Below are 13,789 nucleotides of genomic sequence, written 5' to 3'. Positions count from 1 at the left end.
CCGGTTGGCGACCCCCAGGGGGAGAGCCTTCTCTGTTGGAGCTCCCACCCTCTGGAACGAGCTGCCCCCAGAGATCCGGGTGATTCCGGATCTCCCCTCCTTCCGCCGCGCCCTCAAGACATGGCTGTTTCAGCTGGCAGGACTGGCCTAGGGATATTTTAAATTGGATTTTAATCAACTTTTAAAATAAGAAAAGGCCCATTTAAATATATCTTTTAATTTATTTTAAATTTTGTATATTTGTATCAATTGCTCTGTTTTTTAACTGGCTGTAAGCCGCCCTGAGTCCACCAGGAGAAGGGCGGGATATAAATACAATAAACTGAAACTGAAACTACTGCAGGAAAACATTGCTGTTAACCTATACAGGATTACCAGAGTGGTCGAGACTGGAATTTGCACTCTTGCTGGGGAGTCATTAAGAGGAGAAATGGATGCCTTAAACTCTCCCTGGAGTAATTCAGTCTGATGTTTGTGGTTTTAGTATGAGGTACGTTTTTGCCACTTAAAATCCTCGCAAGTCTCACATACCCCGCAACCAACCCTGCTAGCTTTGGGAGCTAGAAATGAGAAGCAGGATGGCTGTATCCAGTCCATAGATGACCCAATCCTGCCCTAGATCCAATTCTACAGTGGTTAGCATAAATTGGGGACTTAATAGTTCTTGGTATTTTAGGGGATTTCTTTTTTAAAAAAGAAAGATGTTGCAAGAATTGGTGCCTATTTAAGATAAGCCATCTTGACCTCACAGAAGGTGGGAGCTTAAAAAAAAATTCTCTTTGCTGTTAAGCAATCTAAGGTAATGAAAATAGAGTTAAAAATGGAGGCGATCATTGTATTCCAGAATGTTAATAAGATTAACATTAACATTCTCAATTAAGAGAACTGAAATAATAGTTAATTGTAGAAATAACAGAGAAAATCTAGTTCAGCTGTGCCCAAATACAAACCTGTACTGTTGTCGTGGATCTAATTTCCCCGTGTTTGTTTCCCATAATTTGGATGCCAGAACTCTCACAATGTTGAGGAAGAGAAAAAAGTTCACCTGCCAGCAACACAGAAACATTGAGCCAGACATTTTAGATAGTGGTAGAATTACGCAGCTGCTTTATTCCTGGACACAAGTAGACCTTGATTTACAAATCATTTAGTGACTATTCAAAGTTACAACGGCACTAAAAAAGTGATTTACAACCGGTCTTTGCACCTACAGCTATGGCAGCATTCTCACAGTCACGTAATCGAAATTCTGGTGTTTGGCCACTGGCGTGTATTTACAATGGTTGTGGCATCTGGGGGTCACGTGATCGCCATTTGCGATCTTCCTGACTGGCTTCCAACAAACAAAGTCAATGGGGGGAAACTGGATTTGCTTAATGACTGAGTGATTCACTTAACTGCATTTAACACCTGTGGCAAAAAAAATAAAATTAGAAAATTAGGTGTGACTTAACAGTTGCCTTGTTTAGCAATGGAAATTCCAGCCCTGCTTGTGGTTGTAAATTGGGACTACCTGTATACTGTATAGCAATATATTTTGATGGCTATTTAACTCCCATCTCAAACAATTGTGAAATAAACAATTCTACATCTTAAAAAATACAACTGCAGCTTACAACCCAAAGAACATTAGGACTACATAAAATTCCAGAAAAATCTAATTCTTAGCAAACAATACAGATCCGATGGACCACTCTAAAACTTAAGAGTAAGTAATACTTACGAAAGATGCCATGTGATATTTTAAAACTAATTTAAACCCTTACAAATATGATTAGTAATTCAGCTACAGGAAATATGTATTCCCAAATTCCCAGACATTCTTTGCCCTTCTTACCATGATTGCTGCTAAGATTGGGACCTGGTAGATCCATTTCATGTTTCCAGCACTGAGGTCCCAGCATCTGACAAAGAGAGCTTGCATTCAGCCATAGGGTATCCCTTCACCGGCACTTTTGAAACACAACTTCGGGAATAAACTATTTGGTATTTTATGATGCAGCATATAGATCACATTACTGGATCATTTTTGAATTTCTGGATTTTGGAATGTTTGTTCCAGGTTCTTAATACAGGTAGATTTCAGTTAATGACTGTTTCATTTAATGACCATTTGCTGTTACAACAATAATGAAAAAATAATTTTACTACCAATTATCATTTTAATGACCTTTGCAGGTCTATAAAGCAAAGAAGAGCTGAAATAAGACTGCAAACACAGCCACAGTTTCACAGCTTTATTTAATAACCAAATTGCCAGTCCCAACTGTAGCTGCTAAATAAGGATTTCTTACATATTACACTTTGCATTGATTAGTTTATAATGTTTAGATTAATTTAGAGTTAAAAGTTCTCCCAGAGACTGGGACAAAGTAAGTTCACTAAGTGTATCTAGTATGATTCCATGACAGATTCATGTAAGAGAATTCTGAAGTTTTAGGACAGTTTCTTTGCCCTAATATCTTGTATGGTTACTATAGCTGGGCTGTACAGGTTTAATATCTGAACTTCTTTTATCTGGTCTCTTATCAGAATTCCCATATTCCTAGCCAATATGACCCTATAACCTATGAACTGATGCCTAGAAAAGTCAATATATTGTGGATCAAAAAGACATTTAAGATACTGTTGGTACAGATTTTGCCTTTTAAATAACTGCTCATTTTTATTTGTCTTCTACTTTTCGATATTAAACTCGACCCCCTAGTCTTAATGAGGGTAAAGTAGCTGTCCTCAATTTGTCATCCTCTACTTTTTTTGTAAGATTTCACTCCCCAATGTCCAACCTAGAATAACCATGCGGGTGGAGAATTCCGGGGGTTCCATTAAATTCATTCCCTTGGAGCCCAAGTGTGGTGGGATTCAAATATGTGAACAACCGGTTCTCTGTGTGGATGCTGCTTCTGGAAGTACATTCTGGGCCTGGGCAACAAAAAATTAGCTACCGGTTCTGCCAAACTGGTGCGAACTGGCTGAATCCCACCACTGGGCCCAAGTACTCAAAGCTGATGGGCACCTTCAGGATTTCAAAATTCTGTTTTAGGTTGTTGCACTCAATGACTGCTATCAGTTCCATAGAATTAATTTAATCAAGATATGACCTACCCTCTCTTCCAACTCTTCCAGAATCACAGAAAAAGATTTTTAGTATCCACCCTTCTTTCTCTTCTTTTTCTGGTCAGGTAGACTTTTTGAAATACCTAATGAGTTTACTTTCTAAGATATCTTACAGTCTTCTTCAGAGATTTAAAAGAAATGATCCTGGAAGACGTTTTCCAATATAGATGCCAATTATAAATGTCATCCATCTACACATGTCTATTTGTGTGTAAAAAATGAGAGTGGCAGAAAACCTGGTGGATTTTAAGGAAAATGACTGGGATGCACTCCTTGAGTACCATTTGAGGTTTGGAGATTTAAATCTCTACTCCCTAGACCCTAATCCCTCCCTACCACTGTGGTGAGGGCAGTGCAGCGCCTGTTTGCTTCTAATCTTTCAGGGTAAGCAGTAAGCAAAGTAGAAGCTACCTACTGTGTATCTGCCAGAGATGCTCTTACACCGGCCCAGATGGATACAAAGACAGCAGGTGACCCTCAAAGAAAGAAGAAAAAGAAAAGCAAGCAGAAAGATATCTGGGTTTCCGGTGATATCTTAACAAGACACCAGGGGAAAAACAGAATAAGAGAATAACACTGTGCCTATCCCGTCATTCTCTATCATGGGGCATAGATGAGAGAAATAGTAAAAAGTTGGGAAATCAAGAGCACAACTGAAGTAATCAGGGACATCCTGTGGGGAAGGTTCAAAAATAAAATAATCATTATGACCTTGGGATCAGAGCCTCACCCCTTTTACCCCATGTAAAAGGAGCTATGCTTTTAACTGCACAATTGTGAATGCCATTTTGACTTTTTCAATTCTCCCTGCTGCTGCTGCTGCTGCCAAAATTACAAGAGTTTAAAAGCCTTTTAGGTTGGAGTTGGGAAGTAAACCCACATCCTCCAGTGTCTCTACATTAAGCTGCTAATCCAATTTGCAGGATCCTAGATAAGCTAAGGATAACAGCAGAACTGGACTGTTCTTACCCCATCCAATGAGGGTGAGGGCCCACAAGTAGCTTTTGTTGGACAGAAAAGCCATGAAGATTAAGCTGTGGAGGTAGAGGCCTTCCACCAAGATCCAATAGTGGTTGGTAGCCAGGAAATACAGGAAGACTGTCACTGCTACTTTGCAACCTGCCTGGAGGAATGGAAAAAGAAAGATTGTTATGTTATGTTATGTTATGTTAATTTAATTTGTATACCGCCCTTCTCCCATAGGACTCAGGGCGGTTCACAGCATATTAAAAAACAAATACAGAAATACAAAAATATAAACCCCAATAAAAGCCGAATTAAAAACCAAATATTGCCAGCTGTGTTTCCGATTAAAATTACTTTTAAGATCATCCCTACCTAAAATCCTCCCTAGGTCAGGCCCGCTTGCTGAAAAAGCCATGTCTTGAGGGCGCGGCGGAAAGTAAGGAGATCCGGAATCATCCGGATCTCGGGGGGTAGTTCGTTCCAGAGGGTGGGGGCACCCACAGAGAAGGCCCTCCCCCTGGGGGTCGCCAGCCTACATTGCTTGGCCGACGGCACCCTGANCTCCGGGTGCTCCTCAGAGGAAGCCCCATGTAGAGAGCATTACAGTAGTCCAGGCGAGATTATAGCCAGTGCTTTTTTTGTTAAAAAAAAAAAAAAAGGTGCCAGAACTCACACATGTCATACAACCCGCCTTGCCTACCCTACAAGGTTCCATCCAAAAAAGGTGCCGGAATTCCGTTCTGGGCATTCTATGACAAAAAAAGCCCTAGTTATAGCTAACCTGGCACAGCTAAGAGTTTGTAGCCGCTTTCAGATTGTGATACTTCAGTTTCTTGGAATCCTGTGTGTTCCTATAGATGCAGTGCAAGTTATTTAACTTTAAAACTCTTTTACTGGATCAAACTCTACTTCCTCTATCATTTTGTCTTCAGTGTCAGGCAGCTGCAAAGAAGTTTATTTATTTATTTATTAATTGCATTTATATCCCGCCCTTCTCCTTACGGACTCAGGGCGGCTGACAATTGAATAAAATACTAACATATATACATATACTTAATTAAAATTTGATGCAAGGTGTCTAATGTCTTTTTCTGTTTTACTCCAAGCATGTGCCATATTGAACGCAGAATTTCTACTAAGGTTTTCTGACAAATACAGGTAGTCCTCAACTTACAACAGTTCACTTAGTGACCATTCAAAGTTACAACAGCATGAGAAAAAAGCGATTTGTAAACATTTTTCACACTTACGACCATTTCAGCATCCTCATGATCATATGATCAAAATTCAGATGCTTGGCAACTGGCATGTATTTATGACGGTTGAAGTGTCCCAGAGTCATGTGATCATCTTTTGCGAATTTTTGACAGGCAAAGCAATGGGGAAGCCAGATTCACTTAACAACTGCAGTTATTCACTTAATAACTATGTTAAGAAAGGTTTACTTAATATAAAGACCCAGACGACAGCTTGTTCGCTGAATTACATATTTACTGTAGTTATCCACACCCTGTCCCTTTTATCCCGATTTTCCTGTACCCGCACCGACCCTACCTTTTCCCTACCCATATAAAATCCAATAAAATATTTTTTTTTTAAAAAGGAAAGAAAGGTTGTAAAATGGGGCAAAATTAACTTAACAAATTTCTCAGCAACAGAAATTTTGGACTCAGTTGTGGTTGTAAGTTGAGGACTACCTGTACGATGAGTTGTCATGTTTTGTATACTATATTAATTGTGCTACTTTGAATTTATTGCTTACTCTTATCAGTAGGAATAACTCCCTACTTGTAGGACTCAACCTAGGGACATTGCTTGAAACATGTTATTGTTGTTTTTCTGCCTTTATGAATAATGGAACCTATGAGGATTTGTCCTTTCAAACTATGCCGTGAGGAATGTAACTTAACTAGTTACTAGAATGGTTCCTGGTGAATGGGCAGCAGGAACCATTCTTTGAAAACAACCCCCACTTTCAGGGCTTCAGGGATGCAGCTGAACACGCTTCTTTGACCCCCAACTGCTGTGGTTTATTTAACAAACAGGATCAAAGCAAATTTGCTCGAAACAATGTCAGGTCACCGAGGGAAGAAGTCACCAAGGAATTCTCTTGTCATGGAATTTACCAACTGGGTTTTGGGTCCCAGAGTGAAAGTCAGTTCTTCGGCATCCCAATCATGGCCTTGTCCTTTCACCAGTCCTTCTGGTCGGGAGGTAGAATATAAGACTACATCTTTCACAAAGATGCTCCCAGCTCGGCAGATGAAAGAGGCAAAAAGGTGGAGATGGATATAGTTCCGATTGCAATGAAGGCGCCTTTAATACACAACACACAGGTAGGCTTTAATTTACCCATTAGTTACATTTTTAATCTAGTCCTTCCAAGCAGACATGTGTGATGTAGCATCCCTCCCACTTTACCTTCTATATTCAGTATTTTTCAACCTTGGCAACTTGAAGAATATATGGATTTCAGTTCCCAGAATTCCCCAGCCAGCCACGTTGGTTGGAGAAATCTGGGAGCTGAAGTCCACACATCTTCAAGTTGTCAAGTTTGAGAAACACCCATTTAGTTTAACTGATAGAGTCCCAAGATTTCTCTACTTCAGTGCCCGAGGGGGCTTGCATCTGGGTTTTGGTCCTAAGCCATTGAGTAAATTGGTTTACAACAGTGGAAAAGCCAATGTTATAATCACACAACAGTGATAGGAATATAGAATAGGCCTTTTTCCTTACTTGAAGAAGCAAAGGATACACATAGCAACCACAAGGGAGGCCAAGGAGACAGAATAGCCGACTGTATAGATGATGTGCAAACGGTCAAACACCTCCTAGAAAAAAGAAAAGATAAATATATCTGAATAATTAAGCATCTTTAAGATCACTATGCTAACTTGGTATCAAAAAAAGTGTTTCACTTGAGCAGAAACAGCAGAATGGAATAATATACATTGAAGGTCCAACAAATCAGGTCAATGTTAAATGCTGAAGTCAGTTTATAGTCACTTACAGAGATTCCAGTAATGTATTCACACAAGTATCATGGCAGTAACACAGAAGTTTATTACTACTGCCATCTCCTGCTGCATTTTTAAAAAGATTTCCCAGCTGAGTTACCAAGAAAGTTCCTGGAGAATTTTCAGCAAAATAATAATTGGATCTTATTGTGCTTAACTTTTCAAGTCAACAAAGAGGACAAGGTGCTGTAACTTAACTGATCAAAAGCTCTTTTCTAAAACAAATGGGCATTAAACAAAACAGCCTTTTTTCAGTTCTACATAAAATATAAAGAAAACCATAGTGCAGAGGGGATCCTTAGTAAAAGTCATTTTCACAAGTTATTAGATTTCAATTATCAGTGATAATGCCTGTTTAGAAAATGTTTGCCATGTGAACATAAACAATTATCAGTAGGGTCTTGTGACTGATTAGATCTCTTTCTAGAGAAGAAAGATCTATAGAAAATATTACTTAAGCATGAGATTTCTGCTAACAAAATTTATTGCTGAATTGTTTATTGCTGAATTGTTAAGATTTAATTTGCACAGATTTCTGCCTGGATTTTTTTTTTAAATAAGAGAACTTGGCTCTTAAAGGAATGTGGCTTTTTTTATTTCTATTTTATTTTTGGATCTAAAAATCTGGTTACTAGACCAATGAGGATAAAGGAGCTGTCAACTTGCTGGTTGGAAGATGTTACTCTGAAATATCCAACCAGGCATAACCACGCAGGATAAGAATTCTTAGAATTCAATTGATCGTTGATTTATTATCCATTTAACATATATATTTTGCTACACTAATGTAAATGCTTGCTATTGGGAAAAGTCAGGCTGGCAAGGAATTTGGAGGGCACCTTGCAAGGAAGTCCATAGGCATGCTGTCATGTTAGAGCAGGGGTAGGGACAATGGCCACAAGTCATAAAAGCACAATTGTTTCCCCACCCCTGTGTTAGAGATTTAATATTAGGCTTCACATATAAAAATGTTATGTAAAAATAAGACTGAGAGAATTTTTAGCTCCTCCCACTATTCTTTATTTTTGCCTGAAACATTGTGTAAAGAAGACACACACACCCATGTCTTTCAGAGACACAGTGTGATCTTGGTGTAACAAAAACATATAATCATTCTTTAAGGGATTTGTGGCCTGCCTAATTGAGTGGGATAAGATTTATACTGGATAGTAAGTTCCAAATCCCTAATATGGTAGTGATGAGTGCCAGCCTGCCTGCCAATGCCAATCTTGATGTCAACCAAACTCCATGCCTGACCTGATATAAAATAACATTGATTTTTCATTTAAAAAACTAAAATGGAACATTATCTTTATTTCCAAGATTGATTTTAGGCCCTAATTAGGACCAGGATGCCTTTTTTAAAAAAATGATAAGAGACTGCAATACCATGCTGTTTAAATTATACCCATCAGCCCAGAAAATTGACAGAAGAAATAAATAATCTAAACACAAGAAGCTGTTCCAGGAGAGTGTTCATAACATAATCCCAAAATTTCTAAAGTGTCCACCGATGTGTAAAGGTTGGACACGCTGCTTTTAAATCATCCTGCAGTTAGTAGACTGCGTGAATCTGACTGACATGGCTAGGAAGCAAACCATGGTTTATAATTTAATGTGTGTTGCATGATCACTGCCAGGTTCCCTCCCTCCTTGAATAATTGCTTGGATTTATCTTGCCTGGCCAAAAGCATAAAGGAGTACTCCTGGTCTCATAAAACTCCAATATCTCCATTCATGGTTTCTGCTGTCCCTCCTCCCTCTGTTGCAAAAAAAGAATTGCAAACTTTTACCTTTTCTTGGTCCTGCCGTTCCGGGGCAAAGAAGAGGACACATTCTGTGTAATTGGCCCAGGTCTTGTTCATATTAGGGACCAATTGCCAGTTTCCATCATCATCGCAATGTCTGTAGGCATGGCCTGAAATAAAGAACAAGAGGAAAGAGACATGAAAAAAAAAGGATTGTCTGCAGAGGATAATACAAACAGTCAAGATGGTAGCTATGCTGGTATGATCAAAGCTCCTCTATTGTCTATGTTGTCACAACGCACACAAAAGACAAGCAAAATTTGATTGCCCTGTCAGCACCACCATTCCAACTTTTTCTACCATCATGTACAAATACTCCTGCAAAAGAACCTTCAAACCAGTCAAAGTGGGAGATTCAACTAAGGCTCGCCAATGGTCCATTTTTATGAGTACAAAAGGGACTCAGTGGATATATCGATGTGGCTCACCTAGAAACAAAATGGAAATGTTTTGCCAGTGCTTTCTCCCAAAAGGTTTCTTTATCTCAAAAATCTTCGGGCTCTGGGATTTCCTGGTGATCTGTCATTCAACTCCTAGAAGTTTCATCACTGCTTTGTCTGTTGACATTAGCCAAAGTGCTGTTCCTTAGCTCCATTATATGAAAGAATGATAAACTCAATAATGTTCCCAACTCTGAGTCAAGGAATAGTGAGGAAAGCTGCCTCATTCCCAGCACAGAGGCACAGTTCACTATCCAATCCACTTGGCTTCTTGTATGGAAAGGAAGAGCACCATTTTGCTCTTCTCTGTAAACAACACAACATCTTGTCTAAGTGACTTTGATATGCTTGACACTCCTTTTGCTTTGCGGTAAAAAAAGAAAGTGCCATATTTCTTCAGCAAAGGCAACAAAGAATGTTGTCCTTGCTTCAGTCAGATGCCTTACAGATATGTTTGACTCCCAAACTTATGCTAGCTAGAGGATGATGGGAGTTGAAGTCTGACATATCTAACTTCATCATTTGGAGCTACATCATTTGGGGACCGATGTAGAACAGCCATAGGAGTGTGTATGTAAAGATGGCATATGCAACCGCATGAATGAAGCCAACACTTTTTATGTGTATCATCTAAAAAAAGGCAGGGATCTGGTTACATGATATTAATGCCATCTTAACTTTTTGACTCTGTTGGATAGATTGAATTTCTTCCATTATCTGAAAGCAACCAGAATAATTTATTAACTTTATAGTCTGTCTTTTTTCCAGAAGCTCATAATAGCATTATGTATTTATAATTCTCTAAGTTCTCTCCATAGTAACAACTGTACGAGTTGGGCTGACCTCAAACCATTCAGTGAACTTCCAACAAGATGGACCTGAAGCTGGGTCTCCTCAGCCCTAATCCAACACCTTGTCCATAGTATCACATTCTCTTTGCATTAAAAAATAAAATGGCATCCTATGTAAACGATTGTTCAAAAAACACCCTCAGGGGATGCCATTTTCTTTAGGACCATAACAGGAAAATATTCAAAATCTTATTTCCTGCCTTCTATAATTTCAGAGTAAGACCCGCTTTTTAAAAATTTAGATGCAAAATTTAAAGATGCAGTTAGAATCCTCAAATAGCCAAAAGATCTTAGACTTTTGTGGGGAAACTGTGATAACAAACTTACCATGATGGTTGAAGTCATAGATGTAGTCTGGACAAAGAACCACCACTTTTTTATCTGGGAGACTTGCTGGCCAGCAAATGATTCCATCCCATTCAGGTAAACAATGACCATCTAACAAGGTTATAGTTTCACAAGTCAAGGGAAAGAGATGTAGGAAAGAAAGGAACAATCATGTACAGAGGGGTAAAAAGAGATTTTAAAATGATGCACACAATAGCCAATATGTCTCTTATTTTAGCGCTGTGCTTAAATTGGCTAGATGGTTTGCATTATAATTCTTGAAGAGTTACAGGTAGTCCTTGACTTATGATCACAATTGGAACTAGAACTCTAAGTGGTGTGATTGTTAAGTGAACTTGGCCTAATTTTATGACTTATTTTGCAATGTCATTAAGCAAAGCAATGGTTCACTATGATCCAGTTTTGCCAAAATTCAGAAGAAAATGAGGACTTATGACCTTGGAGGGAGTGTGTGGCTATCGGAACTGGGTTTTAAGTGTCCCCAAGGAGATCCAGCATAAACTTCAAATAGTTGTAAATTAAGGATTATCAACAAGGTAGAATGGTTCGAATAGAATTTGGAGCACGACTGACACCCATCCATAGTTTTCCCATAATGGCAGCAAATATTGGATTTCCATTAGAACATATAGCCAATGTTTTTATAACAATATAAAACAAAAACTGATACCTTGGATTTTCTCCTTCTGACCATTTATCTGATTGTGACATATTGATTTTGCTTCATTCAGCAAATAAATTTGTTCTTCTTTAGTTAGAACATCATCAGTGTCCACCTGCGAAATATATAAGGAGGGAGAGATAAGACACAGGGAGGGAGAAATAAGAGATAAGACACATTTGCATCTGGCTCCTTCTTTCCCAAAACTAGGTTCATGAAATATCATTCCACCAAACTAATCCTGGGAAAGAGAAATACAACTTTATTTGAGTTTCATTTCCCAAACAAAATAGGGTGATTTAGTCTGCTCTGCACGTTCTGAGGATACGGTACCACATCAGCTACCAAATCTACACCAGATATAATACAATAATTGTTATAGGAGATACACACACACACACACACACACTGTGTGTGTATGTGTGAGAGAGGGGGGGCATAAGTTAGTCAGACAAAGAAGCACAAACAAAATTCAATCCTAAACAGTGATCAGTCTTCATTTATTCACTTATTCATCACTATATTTTGGATAGTCCAAAGTGAAGATGAAATGGGATAGAGAAAATGGGTTGGCACTCAAGGAGTCCAAAGACTGCAGATAGAACCACCTGAAGATGATATTTCTAAGGAAAGTGAAAAGGGGAAATTCTGCTGTACAGTATCCAGTTTTTTCTCATTGGCTAGATCCCAAATACAGAAGTTCCGTATCTCTTTTACACCTTTTGAATTAAAAAAAAATATCATTGCATTCTAGATCACTGGCAAGAAAAACCACACTGCATACATGAACCTCCCTCTCCATTTTCTGGATGGTTCACTGACATTCCCATAAAACTGCAAGGATATGTATCAAGTCACCAGGAGTCAAGCTTTATTCCTCACCATCTTTCCCCCCCTTTTTTAATATCACATTTATTGATTTATTTACATTAATTCATGTACTGTCTACCTTCCAAGACTCTAGGGAGGAGGTTTGCAATAAAATTAAGAGCAAATACAGGTAGTCCTCAATTTACGACCATAATTGAGCCCCAAATTTACACTGCTAAGCAAGGCCATTGTTAAGTGAGTTGCACCTTATGTTATGATCTTTTACGCCACCATTGTTAATAGAATCACTTCAACTGTTAAGTGAATCATGAGGTCATAAAGTGAATCTGGCTTCCTCCATTGACTTTGTTGGAAGCCGTCTGGGAAGGTTACAAAGGGTGATCACATGACACCAGAACAGCACAACCGTCATAAATACACGCCAGTTGCCAAGTGCCCGAATTTTGCTCATGTGACCATGGGAGTGCTGCAATGGTCGTAAATGTGAAAAATGGTCAAAAGTCACTTTTTTTCAATTCTGTTGTAACTTTGGTCACTAAACGAATTGTAAATTGCTCCTGAAGGCATATCATGATTGTGTTCTTTAAATTATTTTGATTGCATTGTACAGCTGCAGCAAATAATAGAAATAATTGACTATTGATATGGATATTAGTATGGCTATATTGATCCATGTATTATTTTCTGGCTTGTTTGCAGGAGCATGCTGAATGAATCTTTGGAGAACCTGATCTCCAACAATTCTGGAGGCATCTGGGCTGAAGAAACAGAGATAAGTATAGTTATTGGATGGATGGAAAGGGATGAATTGAGAGAAATACATAACAGTTTAAGCAATCTGAGAATGGCTAATAAAAAATGCTCCCTTAACTATGAGCCATGAGGGATGGTCCAGGGAAGCCAAGCGTTTTGGTGGCATCAGATGCACGAAAAGCTATGTTCAGAGCACGACTATGAGATTGCATTGTGTTAGTCAAAGACTGACTCATTTCCTGTGAAAAAGTGTCAGGAAATGGGAGAGCTCAGTAAGATAAAGCAAGGCAGGACTAGAGATCACTCAAGTGGGCTCCTGTGATAACAGCTGCAATTAAGTTGCTCACTGCCTAGGCCCTGTTGCAAATCTTGATAAAGACTTTCCCATTAATGAGATTTCCATTTCATCTGCGCTGGGGTGGGTGGATGGGTGTATTTATGGGGGAACTGCAATAGGGCCCTGATGAAGCCCCAGCTGCTAATGAAGAGATTCATTAGGGACAATGCTGCCAACTGTTTAGCACTAGAAATAAAAGGCAAGCTTTTCAGATTGGACATGAATAAAACATCATAAAATCAAAAGCAGAGAGAGAGAGATATTAGCAGGTTCATATCTTGGAAATCATCCATGCAATATAATAAAATCTATGGGTTCCACAATTGCATGGGGGGTATTGGATGAGTGTGGGGTAACATTTTAATTATTATACATATTTGAAATACACTGGGTTTGCATGTTCTTATTAAACTACATTTTAGTTTAGTTTTCTTAGTGTATTTACCTCCATCACAATCTGTAAAATAAGGTTTACAGCTAAGATGTGTAGGCCCAGCTAATTGTTATTTGTTCATCAAATCATAGTTAAAGCATAGTGTGCTCTTTCCCAACCTCCTGCCCTGTAGGTACACAGATGCTCCAGTTCCCAGCATTCCAGGCAGCTGCAACCCAACACTCGTGGAGGGCACCAAGTTGGAGAAGACTGGACAATGGATGAAC

At 38.8% G+C, this 13,789-nt stretch overlaps 1 protein-coding gene across 1 annotated transcript in view; it reads right to left on the bottom strand.

Annotated features, from left to right (window-relative positions):
- The window catches only part of LOC107282381 (parathyroid hormone/parathyroid hormone-related peptide receptor-like), a 16,147-nt gene extending 2,567 nt beyond the window's left edge, over positions 1-13,580 (bottom strand). The window contains exons 1-11 of the mRNA XM_015810151.1: positions 13,575-13,580; positions 12,918-13,031; positions 11,218-11,323; positions 10,527-10,637; positions 8,894-9,018; positions 6,820-6,914; positions 6,210-6,399; positions 4,087-4,240; positions 3,533-3,593; positions 1,838-1,904; positions 951-1,045 (exon numbers count right to left, since the gene is read on the bottom strand). Coding sequence (XP_015665637.1) covers positions 951-1,045; positions 1,838-1,904; positions 3,533-3,593; positions 4,087-4,240; positions 6,210-6,399; positions 6,820-6,914; positions 8,894-9,018; positions 10,527-10,637; positions 11,218-11,323; positions 12,918-13,031; positions 13,575-13,580 — 1,124 coding nt within the window. The remainder of the gene's footprint in view (positions 1-950; positions 1,046-1,837; positions 1,905-3,532; positions 3,594-4,086; positions 4,241-6,209; positions 6,400-6,819; positions 6,915-8,893; positions 9,019-10,526; positions 10,638-11,217; positions 11,324-12,917; positions 13,032-13,574) is intronic.
- Between the last annotated feature and the right edge of the window lie 209 nt (positions 13,581-13,789).

This window comes from Protobothrops mucrosquamatus, unplaced genomic scaffold, assembly GCF_001527695.2.
Source record: "Protobothrops mucrosquamatus isolate PMUCROS unplaced genomic scaffold, P.Mucros_1.0 scaffold7, whole genome shotgun sequence".
Taxonomy (NCBI): domain Eukaryota; kingdom Metazoa; phylum Chordata; class Lepidosauria; order Squamata; family Viperidae; genus Protobothrops; species Protobothrops mucrosquamatus.
The sequence above is the reverse complement of the archived record's forward strand: the minus strand, read 5'-3'. Positions and strand labels throughout refer to the sequence as shown.